Source organism: Uloborus diversus, chromosome 1 (genome assembly GCF_026930045.1).
Source record: "Uloborus diversus isolate 005 chromosome 1, Udiv.v.3.1, whole genome shotgun sequence".
NCBI lineage: Eukaryota > Metazoa > Arthropoda > Arachnida > Araneae > Uloboridae > Uloborus > Uloborus diversus.
The window spans coordinates 168,992,063-169,010,341 of NC_072731.1; the positions used below are offsets into that span (position 1 = coordinate 168,992,063).

General features: G+C 32.3%; 1 protein-coding gene across 1 annotated transcript in view; it reads right to left on the minus strand.

Annotated features, from left to right (window-relative positions):
* LOC129216998 (ankyrin repeat and fibronectin type-III domain-containing protein 1-like) overlaps positions 1 to 18,279 on the minus strand; it is a 168,590-nt gene that overhangs the window by 79,797 nt on the left and 70,514 nt on the right. The window contains exons 4-5 of the mRNA XM_054851228.1: positions 11,783 to 11,886; positions 4,865 to 4,995 (exon numbers count right to left, since the gene is read on the minus strand). Coding sequence (XP_054707203.1) covers positions 4,865 to 4,995; positions 11,783 to 11,886 — 235 coding nt within the window. The remainder of the gene's footprint in view (positions 1 to 4,864; positions 4,996 to 11,782; positions 11,887 to 18,279) is intronic.

The window sequence follows — 18,279 nt, forward strand, 5'->3', positions numbered from 1 at the left end:
AATCCATACTTTGCGACCCCTAATCTGAAGAAAGCAACAACTCCCAACCAAAATAACTATGAAGTCATCATTACTAGATACAGTACAACCAATAAATATAAACATAACCGTGGGGTGGTGTTTCTGTAAAGAGCTAAAGCTCACTGAAATGCGACTTTTAGAATTTTTCTAAAAAAGCGCTGCAAAACCTCAAACTTTGGAAATTTTTAACGAGCGAAAAAAATTTTTTAGAAGGCTAAAAATTTCAGAATGTTCACTTCTCATGACCTACTTTGACATGTAAAAAAAATAGGAAAATCAAAAATGGTCACTGCCACACCTTGTCTGAACTTCAAAATAATGGCTCTTAACGTTGAGTGTAAACTGGCGGGGAAAATTTCCAATTCACATACTGTTCTGAAAAGGGTGCTCAAACACGAATGCCGTAGCGATGAAGTATTGCTGAATTTTAGTTTCTGATACCGATTTATTTATTATTTTTTCTGTGTGTGTGTTTTGTGTGTGTGTGTTTCTGTGTGTGTGTGTGGCGGCACGCAGTTGTTACCATGACGATGCTGGTAACAACTGCGTGCCGCCTTAAAATTATTCTATGCCTCCCTTGGGAGTCGATTGGAAACCACTGAGCTTTTTTCCTTTAACTCTGAAGTCTTCATAACTTATTTTCATACGAATGATCTGAATTCCGTCTAATGTGTGAAAAAATCATCAACCTCTCACTGGAAACTATAGTTACGTGCAAATGATTGCAGTCGCATTACTTTCATGAGCTCACAAGGAGGGGTTGAGCTTAGTTTATCGCGTTTTTTTTTGGTGTTTATTTAACATTAGAAATAAAATGATCTATCCCGAGATTTTGTATGAAAACCACATCTCTAACAGAAAAATTTCATTAGAATAAGTGAACCGTCGCTTTTAGATTTCTCGAAGGACTGGGCAAAAAGGTAACGTAAATACGGGAAATGCATAGAAAGCAAAAATCAAATATAAAAAACTTAAGGTAGTTATACTTTTAAAAAGTATAATACCTTCGATTTTACGAAAAGAACATCATTATACATGCATACCATTTCCGATCTTTTTAAACTTGGCGTTTAGGGAGAAAATAGTCTATAATATAACCGGATGGAGCATTAGCGTTTCTGTTTTCTTAGATTTACTTTCAAAAGCGTGGATTTGCTTCAAAAAAGCACAAAAGGAAACATATTGTCTTTACATTTCTTCTTTTATTTATTTTCTTCCCCAGGGAAAACGTAAAATGCGGGAAATCAATTAACAAAAAACTTTTCATCCGGGTGAAATTAACATTTTGGTATAGAGGAAAACTATAGGACCTGATGGAAAAAGCGTATAATGGGAGGAAAACGTAGATTCGGGGGGAGTAAAATTGCAGTTTCACTTTATACTGTTCAGTAATATCTGTTCAGCATAATTGGAAAAGCCCCCTCACTCATCTGTAAAATAAATAAATAAATAAATCAAAAATAAATTTAAAAAAAAAATAAAATTAAAAAATAGAAAATGGAAAAAAAAAAAAAAAAAAAAAAATTAGGGGAAAAAAGAAAGGAAAAAAAAAGAGAAAATCGAAGAGAGAGTAATAAAAGGGGGAAGGACACATCTCATTTTTCCATTTCCCCAGAAACCTGTTTCATCTCTGATTTCATTTACTTCTACGTAAGATGGGGGTGACATTTCTTTGTCTTTTTTTTCTTTTTGGGAAGGTGAAGCGTGAAATCCACCTGCTATCGCAACAAAAAGTGTAACTCCGAATCGAATTGTCTTTTATTATATTATTATTATTTTTGGTCTCAAGGTTAGCGCTGCAGCATTTCCGCAAGATCTTTGCTCGGTGAATGCGTACCTTCGTGGAAAACCGTTTCCGTTGGAGTGAGTGTGCATTCGAATCACTTTCTTTGAGGACAGTCTTTGCTCTTTGCACCGAAAGAGGGAGGGGAAGGAGTAGTTTACATCAGAGATATAGCTAGGATTTTTTTTCAAGGTGTGAAAACACTCCTTGACATTTGACACTTCTCTCTTTTTGTAATATTTCTATCTTTAAAATAGTGAAATATACGAAAACAGTAAAGGGCATATTAGTGATTAATTCTAATTTTCTAAGAATGAACCCCTTCCCTTGTCACTGTATTACACAAACGTTTTACTATAAACATATTATTTAAACCAAAATATGTGATGGCACACTTCTCATTACCTCCTTCCTCCCCTTTGTCACAAAGTGGCGCAATTTCACGTACCCTCTTCCCCGCCTCCAAGAGTGACATTATTTGTGAACGAAGGTCCTTGATATTTTTAGAGGAGTGAAAGATACGAGAACAGTAAAGTCAAAATTAGGGATCAATTCTATCAACAAAAACTTTCTTAGAGTGATATGGAAGACGGCAGGGAAAGAAGAGATGAGTACTTTAGATTTTTGAATGTTAAGAATATTTGATACGTCGTATTTCAAAGAATAACAAAACATTCGATTGTAATGCTTTAAAAAATTCAATTGTTTTTTTCCCTCCGTTTTTCCACGATGCAACGTTTTTAATCAAAATACAAAGCGTGAACAGATGTTTGACTAAATTTTTGAGGTGTATTTTTGATTTTGGCTTATATGTATATATCTATCCAAACTTGGCCCTCAACCTCGAAAAAGTTTTTAAGGGATCTCTCGACAAAATGCAGCAATGACAATCATTGTAAAAAATACATTTGGAATTAAAATGTTATCGATAACGTCTCGATAGGTTTATATTTATTCGTTACATACAGTCGCACTTGTATATAACGAGCGCGAAGGGACCGCGATATTTGCTCGTTTTAACCGAGTACTCGTTAAAAAAAACAAGTTTGTGGAAAAAAATGCTAAACGTGCATATAGGATCATTACTATTATTGTTATTATTATTTCTGGTTGTTTTGCTTTTAACTGACTATTGTCTCTCTCTTATGCTATTTTGTTCGAAGATTTCTCTTTTTTATACATCTGCATTACCTTGAATTTGAGCAACAATATTCTCGGAAGTATACTTTGAAAGTGGCATCAACAAATGTAGAATTTTCATTAAAAAAAAAAAAAAAAAAAAAAACGGTCTTTTTTTTTTGTCTATTGAGCATTGAAGAAATTTTTTACAAGAAAGATTAAGCCTAGTTGGAAGTCAATAGAAATTTTATGAAACACAAAAACATTGTTCCCGTTAAGCGGGTTTTTTCGTCAAAAGCGAGTTATGCTCCCATAGACTTAACATTGTATCAATCAAATATTTTTGATGTCCTCGCTAAATCCAAGTTCTCGTTAAATCAGAGCTCGTTATAAGCAAGTTCGACTGTATTAATCCTTGTTTTGCGTGCCCTTTTGGAACAGTTCGATACACTATACTGCGTATCGACCCTTATGCTCATTGGCTGGTTGCGTAGGCATAGGTTTATAAATATTTTTTCCGTTCAATATTTGCTTTAAATTTTCGGTCCTTATCTCAGCCATAATATATTTAACTGAAATATTCATTGAAAGATTTTCAGAGATTAGGACAAAACAGTTAGTTAAGGGCTGATTCGATAGATAAATACCAAACTTTTCTTGAGCTAACGTTATTCCCGGAGATATTTATAACGCCTGTACGAGTGTATTTCAAGCATTGAAAGTCAGAAATACTGCTCAAAAATGTAGTGAAGAGTATTTTCGCGCTTTGAATCTTGAATAAAAAAAATTTAGCATCGTGGAAACCGGAAGAAAAATCAATTTGAATTTTAAACTAAAGTTAAGCATCGTTTATTCGTCTCTCATTTAAATATCTGTTATATATTTTTACGGCGTAGTCTACAAGACCCGAACTATTCATATTTTTAATGCAAAAATGTATCGCTTATACGTCGTGAGTATATCGCTTATACTTCGTTTTCCCTTCCTAACTACTTTTTTTTTTGGCTTTTATTGAGAAAGAGGGAAAGGGTGCTTTCTCAGGAATTAAAGTACAAAAAAAAAAAAAAAAAAAAAAAAAAAAAAAAAAAAAAAAAAAAAAAAAAAAAAAAGCGTATTTTGTTTGTCAAAGCATTTATGAAATGCAATTCATTTACTAAATTCAATTCATTGTGAAAACATCGCTTGCACGAATGCAATCAGCCCGTCAGACGAAAATAAAATAATATTTTTAGTTAAATACCTGCACATGTATTTACTCCTAATAATGCTATAATAGCACTAATAACTGGAAAGATATGCTATGCAAAATGAACATTCAAGCTATACCATAAAGGTTTGATTTGTTTCACATACATTTCCCTTTAAAATTCTTCCAATATCTTTAGTATAAAAAGATTACAGGCTAATGCTGATTAGCTGCATGAAAAACTCCATTAGAACCTTACAAAACTGTTATATTTGCTTAAATTTGCAATAGTAGGGCTATAAGCACGCGAAAGTCAAAGCGAATAGTCGATGTTTCCATTTCTATTGTACGTTGTTTTCATTTATGCGTCGTTTTGCATCAGCCTACTAAAAGACATTTGAAGTGTTATTTTTGAATATTTTTCTGAAATTAAAAACAAGTACAGTTTTAATAAATAGTCAATCAAGAAATTATATTTTTTAAATTACTGGAAACTATACAATCGTTTTTTTTAAATGTATAACGACTAATGTTCGAGCTTTTAGTTCAAGTTATGTGAAAGACATCAATAAATCACTATTTCTTTTTTCTGCCTTTTATTTGCTATTTATAACACAGCAAATATTTATTTTAATTGATTAGAAAAGCAAATAGCTTTGAAAAAAGGCTCAAATACTTGAATGCGATTTAGCCTCTTTGAATGAGAAATCACAAAAGTGTTCAGAGCTGCTAACAGATGGCGACAGTATACTCACTTTTAAGAGAGCCGCGGATAAACTTCCATTGGTAGCTGCGCTGAGAACACAGGTGCTCAAGTCATCCACGCAGCGACCCGCTTCACGTAAGAGAGTTTGCAGGTGACTGTTCCTGCTGTCACGACAAGGAACTGTAAAAAAACAATAAATTAATAACATAGTCTTAAGTTTAATTTTAAAATTTGTAAACTATTGCAGAGAAAAGTAGTTGGCAACTGCTTAAATGTTTTTCTTCCCATACGCTTTTACCTGCTCTCTCTCTCTCTCTCTCTCTATATATATATATATATATATATAATACACAAGACCGAAAGAAAGCTTACTATTCCATCTTAAAAACGTATTTAAAAAGAAAAATATGCGAAAAATATATTAATTAGTTAATTCAATGGATCAAGAATGTCCATTGATTAATGAAAAGGGAAAGAAGGAGAAGAAATATATAAATACACGTATCGGTGACTTCACCGTGAAATGGGGATCGAATCGGACTAAATTTTCCTTCTATTTATGAAGAGATACAAATTATTTAGGGATAAAAGTTAAAAATTTGCAAACCTAATGAAAGTTTTTTACTTGTGTTATTTTTTAAGCAAGGGGGGGGGGGGGGGGTTCCAGTTTTTCTTTCTTAAAAAAAAAGAAAAACTTAGGTTTCGTGTAACGTGTAGGAAACCTGGCAAAAACTTTACTAGAACTTATATTTTGCTATTCTATTAATTATTTTTTAGTGTTAGTTTTAAAAAGAGACAAATAGAGGGCCACTTCACAGAAAAATAAAACATTTATTCTTACGCATACAATTCTATATTATTTTAAAAATAGTCGCTAAAAAGAGTACAGAAACATTTTTTTGTCAAGGAAATTGCACTTACATACGTAATTTCTTAAGTAAAAAAAAAAAAAAAACTTTTCAAATGACTTCGCCAGCTGAGTACAAGTAGTCAAATTTGAAAAAAAAAAAAAAAAAAAAAAAAAAAAAAAAAAAAAAAGCAGTAGAATGTTTCACTTTTGTTAAAAATTTTTGTTCGAAAAATGACATAAAGTACTTTTAATCAAATAAGATTTAGAAATGGTAGTTTAACTACTGTTCAAGCTTTGTAACTGTAATTTTAGCTGTAGGTGGCGCAGTTGGGACACCGATATATATTGCATGTCTGTTTAAGTTTTCTTTGCCTGTTGTTTTGTTTCTTCTGAGTTCTTGTAAGTTCATTTACACTTGTTTTGAACTTTATCTCTTGACTCTTGAAATCATATAATTAACTTTAATTTCGTGAGTATTATTTACAAAAGTTTTAGTTACAGTTGGTTTTAATATTTTAAGTCAAATAAAGTATGTTTTTATAAACCTTTTTTAAGTTGTGGACTGAATTGAAATTTTCTGAAAATAGCACATGTAGTTACGATACAACTACATTTGAAACAAGTCTTTTCATTCCCAAAAAAGCAGGAAAATAAATTAATTTCTTGAGTTTTCCTGGAAGCAGTATGAAAAAAACTGAGTTGTTGTCGCTTTTATCCTACAAACTTTAGAGCTATCATACGCTGGATAAAATGTCTGTTTTCCCGTGGAATGATCCACTGACTTTATGGAGCTGAGTATAAGTATTAAGTATGTCTATTGTGTCCCCTAATAACTGTTGACGGATTAATGCTTTCCGGACACAACATTTTGTTTTTGCTCGACTAATTCCAGTCCAGTGGTACCATCTTTTTGTTTGAACAATTTTTTATTCAATTAGGATCAGTTCAAAAAACATTAGGCTCTGCAAAGAAAAAAATATTTTTTCATAACAGAGAGATTTACTTCATGAAAAATTTTATGGAACGAAATCTTGACATAAAGCGTACGCAAATAATCTTTGATTTGTTATTCAAGCATTCTTTTGAAGGTCTCAAAAATAATTATCATTGGCATAAATAAATAAAAATAAGCAAAAATAAATTAATCAAAAATAAAATTAATAAAATATAAAATTAATAAAATATAAAAGAAAGTTAGATACTGCTGTTTACCAGCCCATGGCAGTATATGGCTTGTATTTTCAGAAGTGTAAAAACTGTCATTACCCACAATTTAATCTAAGTTACCCATCATCTTCCTTCTAAAGCTTCAGCGTACAGCCTATTATTTTTAAATCCATGTACAGTCTATACCATTTGCTACTTTTACGACTACAACACTATCTCTGTATGTATGTACAGTCTCTCTCACACACACAACCACAAATAAAAAGGAGAGAAAGAGAGGTTTTTGAAATTGATTGATTCATGTCAACTTCTTTTACTTCTCATTGGTACAAATTTTTAGTTTATGAACTCCACGTACTTCTTCATATTTCTTGAAATATAAAACGGATGAAAAAAAGTGAGCAATTAAAAGCACATCATCTTTTTTACTAATAATAAAGCAGAAAGTCTCTCTGTCGGGATCTCTGTCTTTCAGGATCTCTTTCTGTCCGGATCTCTGTGACGCGCATAGCGCCTAGACCGTTCGGCCGATTTTCATGAAATTTGGCACAAAGTTAGTTTGTAGCATGGGGGTGTGCACCCGAAGCAATTTTTTTTGAAAATTCGACGTGGTTTTTTCTCTATTCCAATTTTAAGAACAAAATTGTCATAAGACGGACGAGTAAATTACGAAATTGTCATAACGTGGAACCGTAACATGGGCACAAGCCAATTGGTGAGATACGAAATTATCATAACGTGGAACCGGAACATGGGTACAAGCCAATTGGCGAGAAAATTCACCATACATTATTTGTAAATATACAGACGAACCAAAATACCTTTTTATTTTTCTATTACGTGCAAAGCCGTGCGGGTACCACTAGTATTTCTATAAAATGTTATCCCCCCCCTCAATTCGGGACGGAATTTCCCTTCGCAGTAAAATTCCGTCCCGTATAAACCAGAGTGTTGACAATCCCTACCACCCAATTCAACTTCACACATATATTCGAAATATTTGGCAGGGAAAAAACTTAACAAGCATTTCCCCTTGTCCTTGCAATGCTAAACTCGCTCAACGGGCGTCACAAGCGCTGACAGTAATGTCCACTCATATCGAAAGCATGCGCAGTAATTAGACCCGACACACTATTACCTGTCTTTTTTTTTCCTCCAAGGCGTTCTCGTTAATGATTTATTTAGGTTCTGGGTGCTTTTTATTTGATCAAAAGAGACGAACAGCTGCGGATAACGACGTCAGATTTTTATGTCTACCTGTAGGGGGAATCTGTTCTGCTTTCAAACCTTAAACATTCGTGTCCTAGTTTCTTTTGACCTGAGCCTAAATATTGGCTCAGCAGTGGATGGTCTCGCGTTTGCATAGAACTCATTTGTCATCACATCCTATTACACAAATGGATGGGACTTGGTGAAAGTACACATTCTTAGAAAATTAAAATGTATGCAAAGTTGCGTGCTTTTAACTTACAAATATCATATTTTATGGAAGCATTTATGCTTTCATGCAAGAAAAACTTTTGGCAAGAAAAAAATAAGTTCATGATGTCTGATGCGACGAGTTTACGTTTCCCTTCCTTCAGGGGATTGGCTTTTTGCATTTAATTTGGTATATGTCTAAATGTCCTTGTTCTAGTTTTGACTTGATTTTGTAAATTTTCTTGTTTTTCGAAGATTTCTTTCAGCTTATTTTTTGGTTAGCTGTTTTAAATGTAAAACTTCGTACACAAGTTTATTCCGACAATAAATTTTAATTTTAGGTAGAAATTTTTTATTTTGGGCAAAAAAATTTAATTTAAGAAGCTATTGATCAAAATTTTAGAAGTTTGAAAATCTCTCTCTTTAAACCACCTTTCATTTTTGGTACTAACTTTTAAATTATTTTTCGACCTTGAACTGTTGTTCCCCATAGGATAGCCAATATTAAGGCTCTATAAAAACCAATCTTGAAAAAGCAATATGAAAACCAATACAATTAATCAACCATAAATAGTATTGTAATTTTAATAAAAGAGCATATTCGAAATTCGGTTTAACGATGTCGATTGAACCAGAGAAATCAAATCGTAACCGCACTCTACGTAAATATAGTTTGGGGATTTTAGAAATCTCCATTACAACATAATTTTTGCTTTTATGACTTTCGTTGAAAAATGATTTGACTGTGTTTATTTAAAGTTCCTTCATTAGTAAAAAATGTAGCATGGAATGGAAGACTATAACGACGTATAACTGCAACGAAATTTTTATGTACATGTTTAGAAGTTAAATGGAACATTTTTTGAAAATTTATAGAAATAGAGCTATATGATTAAATTAATTTTTTCCCCTATGTAAGAGAATGTGTAGAGCTTTTAATTAAAAAGCTAGCGCTAAAGAAATATGTATGTTTTTACAATTGCATTTTAATACGAAAAATATTTGGACAAGTAAGAAAGTACTTTAATTTCTTAAACATAGCTGACAAATTGTGTTTGTTCATTGAAATTTTAATGTCATATGAGGCAGTGAGAAGCAAAGGGATATACGTGGCAAAATTGAAAATTTGGAGATAACCAGTATAAATGGTAGGTGAACTTCTCCTTTGTCTAGGGAAAAGAGATAGTACTAGTAGCCCTGATAGGTGCTTTTATATAACATGATTTCGGAAAACTTTTCAATGAGAGCCCACCTAGTACCTTATCTTTAAACGCGTTTCACTCAAAACTTGGAAAATTTCCACTTACATCCCTTTGCTTCTCACTGACTCATATAAAAATTAGATTTCTTGTTTGTTTTATTTAAGAGTTTAAAAATATCACATTATTTTCAATTCCGTTCTCTTAATACACACTTGAAAGCAAGTTACGCAATTTTCTAGTAGAAGTATTGGTCATCGGTTGTTCGAAAAACAACAACACCTTTTCTCCAAGTTAATGTTTCCACAAAACAAACATCTGTCTTAAAACTTAATTTTTAAAACCTTTGATTGAAAAATGAAGGTTAACATGAAACCTGCAAGACAAATAAATACTCAAAGAATGACAGTTTACGACACGAGGATTAAGCGTAAACGCGAACAATTTTTTAAATCTTACTGATAAAAAGTTTGAGAGAAAAAGGTAAGAAGGAATGCCACAATGATTTTTTTCCTTTGATTTGATTTTTTGTAATGCGAATTTTTTGTAACATTAAATACGTTGTAAATGAAATGCACAGTTGTTCTTGCAGCTATTTAATGAACAAAATAAATTACTTTTGATTTAACTTAGTTTTTGTTCTTTTTTTAAAAATCAGAATGCCTGTTTTAGCAATTGCAAAAATTCACAAACATGCAGTTATAATTTTTAGCTTTCTAAACTTATTTATTAATTTTTTAATTGAGTGCCATTATTTAAGACGTGAAAATAAAAAAAAATAAATAAATATAGGATTGAAATGACAATGAAAACATAATACAGAACAGCACACCATTAGACGACCGAAAAACAGCGTAAAATGTGGTTGAAAACAGCATAGTTGGGTGATAATTATTTTAATTCATTTCTGTAGATCGAAGATGCTCTGCAGACAGAAAACGGAAAGGATTCGAAAGCTCATTTGTTTATCCCGTAAGAATTTGTTTGTTTGTACTTATAACTCCAAATTTTATGAATACAAATTCAATCAATCACTTTTGTTATTTAAGGCTTGATGTGAAATTTTCCCGCATATAATTAATTGCTAACTAAAAAGTAATTTAGTGTCAGATTATCAGTGTATTACAATTTAAAAATACTTATTGCATACGTATGTGTTTTATCACGTTTTCTGTTTCTCTAAAGAAAGGTAAATAAATTCAATAAAGATACGTTTTTCAAAATGAAGCATGGGGCAGAGCCATAATATCATAGAAAAGAATTTTAGGTACCTCTCTCTCTCTCTCTCTCAAGGAAAAAAAAAAAAAAAAAAAAAAAAAAAAAAAAAAAAAACCCTACCCTTATTTCTTAATTCTTGTTAGGTTTGAATGGGAGGGGGAGATTGAAATTCAAACTGATAGACATGCAGTTCACCATCTCTACACCATTACTTACTCCAGTTTTTTTTTAAATATAAAATTTTTTTCCAACTTTTTTTTTAAGAATGACTTTTTTTTTCAGTTTTTAGAGATATTTTTGAAAGCTACTCTCCTTTTATGTACTTACTTTTTTAAAGTTCTTTTTTAATAAGCTAAAAAAATTTGTATATATATATATATATATATATATATATATATATATATATATATATATATATTAATTTGAATTTTCGGCGTCTTGAATTCAAATTATGTTTTTCGCAATAAAGAGTGTGTGTGTATGTGTGTATGTATGAATGCGCGTGTGTGTTTGTGTAGGCGCATGTGTGTGGGTGCGTGTGTGTGTATGTATGCATGTGTGTACGTGTTGTGTATGCAGTGCTGTCTCTGTATGCGCGTGTGTGTAGGCGTTCGTGCGTGCGTGTGTGTGTGTGTGTGTGTAGGATATGGACGCAACCTGGAGACGGTTTTCGCAAGAGGAGCAGCATCGTGAGGCCGGTCGACGCGACGGTGGTGCTGCAGAGGGTGCTGGTGGAAATATAAAATCATAGGAATTCAAAACAGTCAAATGAGAACAATAAGCAATCGTGATTGCTCAAAAAAAAAAAAAAAAAAAAAAAAAAAAAAAACCTTTAAAATGTAAAGAAGCTTCATGTATCTTTTTTTTAGAATATGTAATGCAAACGTAATTTTCTTAATGGATTAGTTTTATGAATATTTTCTCATTGTCAGTTTCAAGGTAATAACAGGACTTCCCATTCGTTATCATTGTATACTGGTCCAAATATGTTGACCTTAATCACGAAAAAACCCTCATCACTTTTTTAGGTTAATGTCACTCATAATGCCATTTTCATGACACAATTACTTATTGAGGTATACATCATTGAAAGAGAAGGAGAAAAAATACTTACATTTAGCACTTTCTGAGGCTCCATGAGACTGCAAAAGTTGGACCATCGCAACATTTGTAGTCATGACCGCCAAATCCAGCGGCGTAAAACCATCACCATTCACGCTGGAATACAAAGAACGAAATAAATGCTAAACGAAGCGAAAAAGCATGAAAAAACAAACCAGGAAATAAAAATTTCAAAACATAATTTATCTTTAAACTTGATTTGAATGGTTAATTCAAAAAGGTAATAGCTCTTAAAATGAAATGAAAAAAAAAGTAATGAAAATTTGGTAAATGTTACTGACCTTAGCTTTTTTTCTTTGTTTCGTTAGGAAATTGCGTTAAAAGAGTTCTCAATAAAAAATAGCTTTAATTGATTTTGCCGTAAAAATACGAAATTCAAATGACAAATTATTCGATTTTAATCAAAAATAATGCTGTTACCTTTTCGAAATACACTATTCATTTAGGCAGTGAAATAATTGACATATTCATTAAAAACCAATCTCAATTTTTACTTTCCCCCATTTTTGAAAGAAAAATTCAGCGAAGACAAAGAATTTAAATTTTACTTTTTGTTTTGATTTAAAAAAAGAAAAAAAAAATGCATTTCGTGTTTTCGTTCTGGAACTCATAATTTATTAGTGTCCGCACATAATCGGTTTGTGCTTTATCGTTGTATTTCTAGACAATATAATAATAATTTTCATATCTTAATCCATTGTATGTATTGCATTTACGATATCCTTCAATTTGAGTATGATTACTTGATATGCTACAGTAATTTCCAATCCGGGGGAAAAAAAGGCGCTTGAAGATTACATCATATGTCAAAAATCAATGGCTGTCAAAATAGAACCCCCCCTCCAATGATCCATTGATATCTTCAATGAACCCTTAGCAACAAAAGAAAAAGTAGGTGTGCATGGAATTTAACTCGGGGTCTATGAGACGAATTCTCAATTAAGCAGGTTATCTCCAAACTTCTATTTAACATAATACTTATTAAATTAATATGTAATGCATTTTAATAAAAAAACTTTCATAAACTTGTACAAATATGAATCCTATCTTTCTGCTTGCCATTTGTCGAAACGTACATTTGATATCAGTAGAAAGATTCTCCCCTGACTAAATGTTGAGGAATGAAATGAAATTTCTCAAAGTTACGCTTTAAAGTTAAATTCTACAACTGCTACGTGACATTTACAGAAGCCGTGATTTAACCTAAATATTTTGGAACGTCTTGGGCAATTTCTTTTGGAACGACCTCTAAGAATGGTTCTATGGAAATCAGAAAAAAAAAAAAAAAAAAAAAAATGAGCAGGTGTTCCACGGAACAAAAAAGTTTAAGTACCTTTGCCTTGAATAATTGGGGGGAAAACCAGGTAGCATAGATCCCAACCTATTGAACAACTAAAAAAATGTTTTGGATTTCAATTTTTCGAAACCTCAAAAGGTTCTAGAATTATTGCTGATTTATCTCGTCACTATGTTTCATAAATGTTCTCCGTTTTAGCAAGTAGAAAACAAGAATAATTTTGGTTTTACGCGTTTTTTTGGAATCAAAATTTTACGAAAAATGTTAGAAAAAACTTGTTCCATTTTATTTTCGCTGATTATTTAAATAAGCCATGCAAATAATAATAATAATAAAAAGGTTTTGCCTTAAGTATGTTTGCTGTATTTATTTTGGAACTAATTTTTAATAGTAATAAAATTGAGCAAATAAAAGCGTATAAAATATGGATACTGCAAAAACAAACACGTATAAAAAGATGAAACAGATGATGAAACTACGTTATATTGCACTAAGTTGCGACACGTGTTTCGGAGTTACAAGGAACCTCAAAGGATGAAATGTGAGCTTATAGATAAAAAGATATTCGACGAAATGATTTCCACTACATCCCGTGCAATGAAGAAGGGGTTCCCTCTCATCCCAAAACACGTGTCTACAATTAATATGCACATCTGTGCACTATAACGTCGATTCATCATCATTTACATTTCAACTGAAATTTCTGCAATTGCTATATTTAGCTATTACTGCAATTGCTATAACGTTTTCAGTCTATTGTCTAAAGAAGGCTTCATGTTTCAAGGCGTTGACTAATACTTTAACAATTGCATCTCATATTTGAAATAGTTAATGTCGTTTCAATGTAGTAACAATTTTCAAATGTCTATACTTCATTGCATTATCTTCTTCAAAACAATAACTTTCTTATTTTCATAGTATTATGTTTTTATTGCATTATTGACAAGTTGCTATACATTGTTTTTGTTGTGTTGTACAAATTGTAACATCTATTGATGGTACATTCTCGTGTTTAATGTCGCTAACGAGTCAAAATTGTAGCTAATAATCACTGTATTTTTTTAATGTTCAAATGAAGTTCCTCAGGAACCCACTTGCTCAGATGGGCATTTAAAATAGATAAACCAAGTAATTGGTAGGTGCGATGTCTCGAGGGTATCAAATGTCAGCCATAAAGCTTGAATCTTTTTTTTCGAAATGTATCACAAATGAGCTATTTTTGGGAATAAGATCTGAAAAGGTCGTACAAACTCTATTCTTCACAATGTTGCAGTTGCGGATGCTCAGAAGTTTCGAATAATTGGGCCACTCAAATTTCAGAGCAGACAGCAATTAGGATTACAATGAAAAGTAGAATTCCTAGAAGTTCAGTCGAAAATCAGTTAAAGCCACAGTTATCTCAGCGAATGCATCGAGCAAACTTTGAGACAACATCTGAAACTGAAACTATATTGTGACTGAAGCCATAGAAATCGAAAATTCAAAGCTGTTTTCGAATTTCCTGAATAATTTACTGTCCCTCGCACACTAACAATTTAGTCTTAGACATGAAACTTCACAATTAAAACTATCTGAAATCAGACAGTTATAAATGTTATTTTCATTAAATAAAGTTTGATAGTGCCCCGGAAAAGATTGTTTGTATGTCCTCCTAAAGAATTGAAAGAAGAAGATGACCCGTGCAATATATCTTCAGACAAACAATTTGTCAACTGTTCAAAATTGTTCCTACCACTGTTCTGAATGTAAATTCTACAAATGTTTCAATATTAATTTCATTTCATGGTAAACTGATGAGTGGATGTGCACTTAAACGCAGTTTCGTTTTTACTAATTTATGACATTGTTGAAAATTGTAGCATTTGGCACGAGATAGTATTTTTTTTAAATTGAAATATGTAATTCTTTTTTATTTATATCAAATGGCAGAGAACTTGACAAATTGGCAAAATACAAACAGAGCTAAAACGAAGAACAGGGGGAAAAAAAAGTCATTGTCTCATTAGCCGGCTGGTGGGGTGATGGTTAGGCGCTGGCCTTCTACACCTGTGGACCCAGGTTCTGACCTGGGGTGGGCAGTCGGTGGATTTTCGAGATGCAGAAAATCATCAGCGCCCATGTCGCTTGATTTTGGGGTACATGTAAAAGATCCTTTTACCTTAGGCTTAGGCCTACCTTTGGCTTAGAATTTCCTTGGCAAAATTGAAATTCCTAGTGCAAATTTCGCATTACAGTCCAGGTGCCTCCATGTGGTGGAAACTGGGAGTCCAAATTATCCGTGCCATTGACATCCGCGCCTTAATGCTGGCACATGAAAGAGTGGATGCTGTATCGGGGGATCGCACTAGGTCTGCAAAAGGCTAAATAGTTTAAAACGCAGCCCCCATTAGACGAAAAGGAAAAAAATTCTTTTTAAAAAAATGAGAAAACTTTTTCGGTCAAGAAAAAAAAAAAAGCATGCGGGAGAAAGGCACGTGTGGTCAGAGGCTCCAACCCTGATACAGCACTGCTATAAGAGTGATAAGAAAAGGAAAATCATATGATAAAAAAAATCTGATCTTTAATGTGAAAATATTAATAATACCATCGTAAACAATAAAACACAATGCAGATTTTCCTCTAAACTAGTCTATTTTAAGTGATAAAAAAACCTTGAAATTTAAATATGCTATTAGTTTTTAAGCTGAGTTCAGGTTTAGCGTGACTCCATCCATAAAATAAAGTTTATTAACATGTTCCATTCATTTCTTTGATACTGAGAAACAAGATTAACACTGGAGTCCTTTTGTAAGTGATTCAGTCGCTAAAATTCAAAATACAGTGGAACTCTCTTAGAACGAGCCCTTATTTAGCGAGAACCCGGATTTAGTAAGGAAATTAGAAACACTTGGTTGGTACAATGTTAAGTCTACGGGAGCATAACTCGCTTTTAGCGAGCAAACTCCACTTAAAGCGAGCAGTATTTTTGTGATTCGAAAAAAGTCGATTGATTTTCAGCTCAGCTTATCCTTTTTTGGTAAATTTTCTTTAACATTGCAAAATGCAAAGTCAACTAAGGTTAGTGATAAGTCCTGAGAACTAGCGATGACAGCACTTTTTTTAATTTGTGGAGTAAAGAAACATTTAAAAATTATACATATGTATATATGTGTATTCCTCAAAAAAAAAAAAAAAAAAAAGACATAAGAAAGCGACATTCAGACAGTTCAAATTAAAGTAACTAACTTATTTGGTTCTGTTCAGTGACTAGAAAGAAGAAAAAAAAAAGCACGTATGAGATGAATTTTTATGATTTTTATCAAGAACTCGCTTTTTACGAGCACTCGGTTGTAACAAGGAAATATCTCTTTGCGTCTGTATAAGCGAGTTTAACTGTAATGATCTATTTCTTTCTTTGTTCAATAATATTGTTTATTGAACCTGAAAACATACAGGACCAAATCTACTTTAATTCAGGTTTTTAAGCGATAGGTTATACGAAAGTTTATGCATCAAAACTATTCTTCGAATGTTTAGTTTAATTTTAACAAGATTTTATACCTATGCATGCCAGTGTGTGTAATTCTATAGAATTTCAAAATTTCCATGAGAGACTTTTGTGTGTCAAGCATTAAACTCTTTACATCGCCCACACAGTTTATGATTTTAAAGAGTTGCTTTTTATGCTCCCTCTTCTTTCACACATAGCCGTTTGGGCTTTTTCTTTTGCATGTGTAGGAGAGTTTTAAAATGCGAGCCCTCGAAATCTTTTCTTTTTATGAAAGCTATAGAACATTATTCGAAAGAAAAAAGAACATAATAAAACGGTCTCTCCAAATTGAAAGGAATTTTTTTCACTGGGAAAAAACCCCCTTTAGAACTTCATTCACCTTTTGTATTCTTTATCCTCCTACGCATTTACGTGTTTAACTGAATCATTCCCATTGCGTCAGAATTCTGTTAACTGGAAATTCTGACATTTAAAAAGTAAAAAGCTACTAAGGTCTACTACTTTCTTCAATTTTAAAAAGTAGAAAATGTTTATAAATTCCAGCAACTTTTAGTACGAGCTGTACACTATTTATTACAATGAAATAAAATCGAATATAGAAATTCAACACTAGAAAGACGGAGGGGCCTGTGTGGCCCCTCGCGTAGTTTGTTGTTAAAGAACTCGGATAATATCAAACGGAACTTAATGGAATTTTCTGACTTTTCATTATATGACACTATTTGAATGCTTGTTAATCATTTACTCATGCGCCCCATAGTACTGTTAATATTGATCCTTATACCTAAAAAGACGGGAGGGGCCACAGTGGCATCTAAGCATTTTGACAATTAAAAAATTAATTTTTTTCCTTTCTCCTAATTGTTGTAGCATAAAAAAATTGCCATTCACTCTAGTTTAACCTGTAACTTCCTCTTTATGCAGCCGGTTGGATATCCAAATGATATAAACAGTACCGACTGCTTACCATCCTAACGGTGGCCATTGCTCTTAGAAAGGAAAACTAATTCAACCTTTTGCCCAATATAGAGAGAAAAAATAAAAATAATTAAGTACTAAGTTTTTATTTAGTCATGAAAGAAGGTGTATCAGGCATGTGAACTCCCTCAGGGAGAATTTTTAAAAGAATTCACTCCAAAAATGGGTAGGGGCCACACTGGTCCCTTCAGTCTTTCTAGGTATACAGAAAATGTCAGTCGTTCTAGTGTTAATGCGAAAGAGAATTCACCGAAGTAGAGTTTTAAAATAACTGCAACTAGAAATGTTAAAGCCTAGAATAACATAATGTATATGTATGCCATCAACAGTTAGTTAACTTAAAATCTAATATTTCATGTCGATTTCTCCGTGAAACTCTTGTTTGAAAAAAAAAAAAAAAAAAAAAAAAAAACTGAATGCAAACGCATTACACTCAAACCTGCTTTTGTGCGGTATTTTTTTTTGGCGATTTTTTTTTCTGCGATTTTTTTTTTCTTTGCGCGGCGTATGAAAAATTTAATTTGGATTGAGACTCAACTGGCGAAATACTTTATAAAACGAGTGCGATCTTCAAGTGTCGACAGGGACACCCCGATGGGAAGTCACTGTGACCTTCCAAAAATTTCCTTGTTCGGGACATTTTGCCTGACTATTCGGCAAAATTATCACCACTTTTTTAATTTTGATATTGTTTAAAGAAGCAATTCCTAGTTATTTCGTTAGT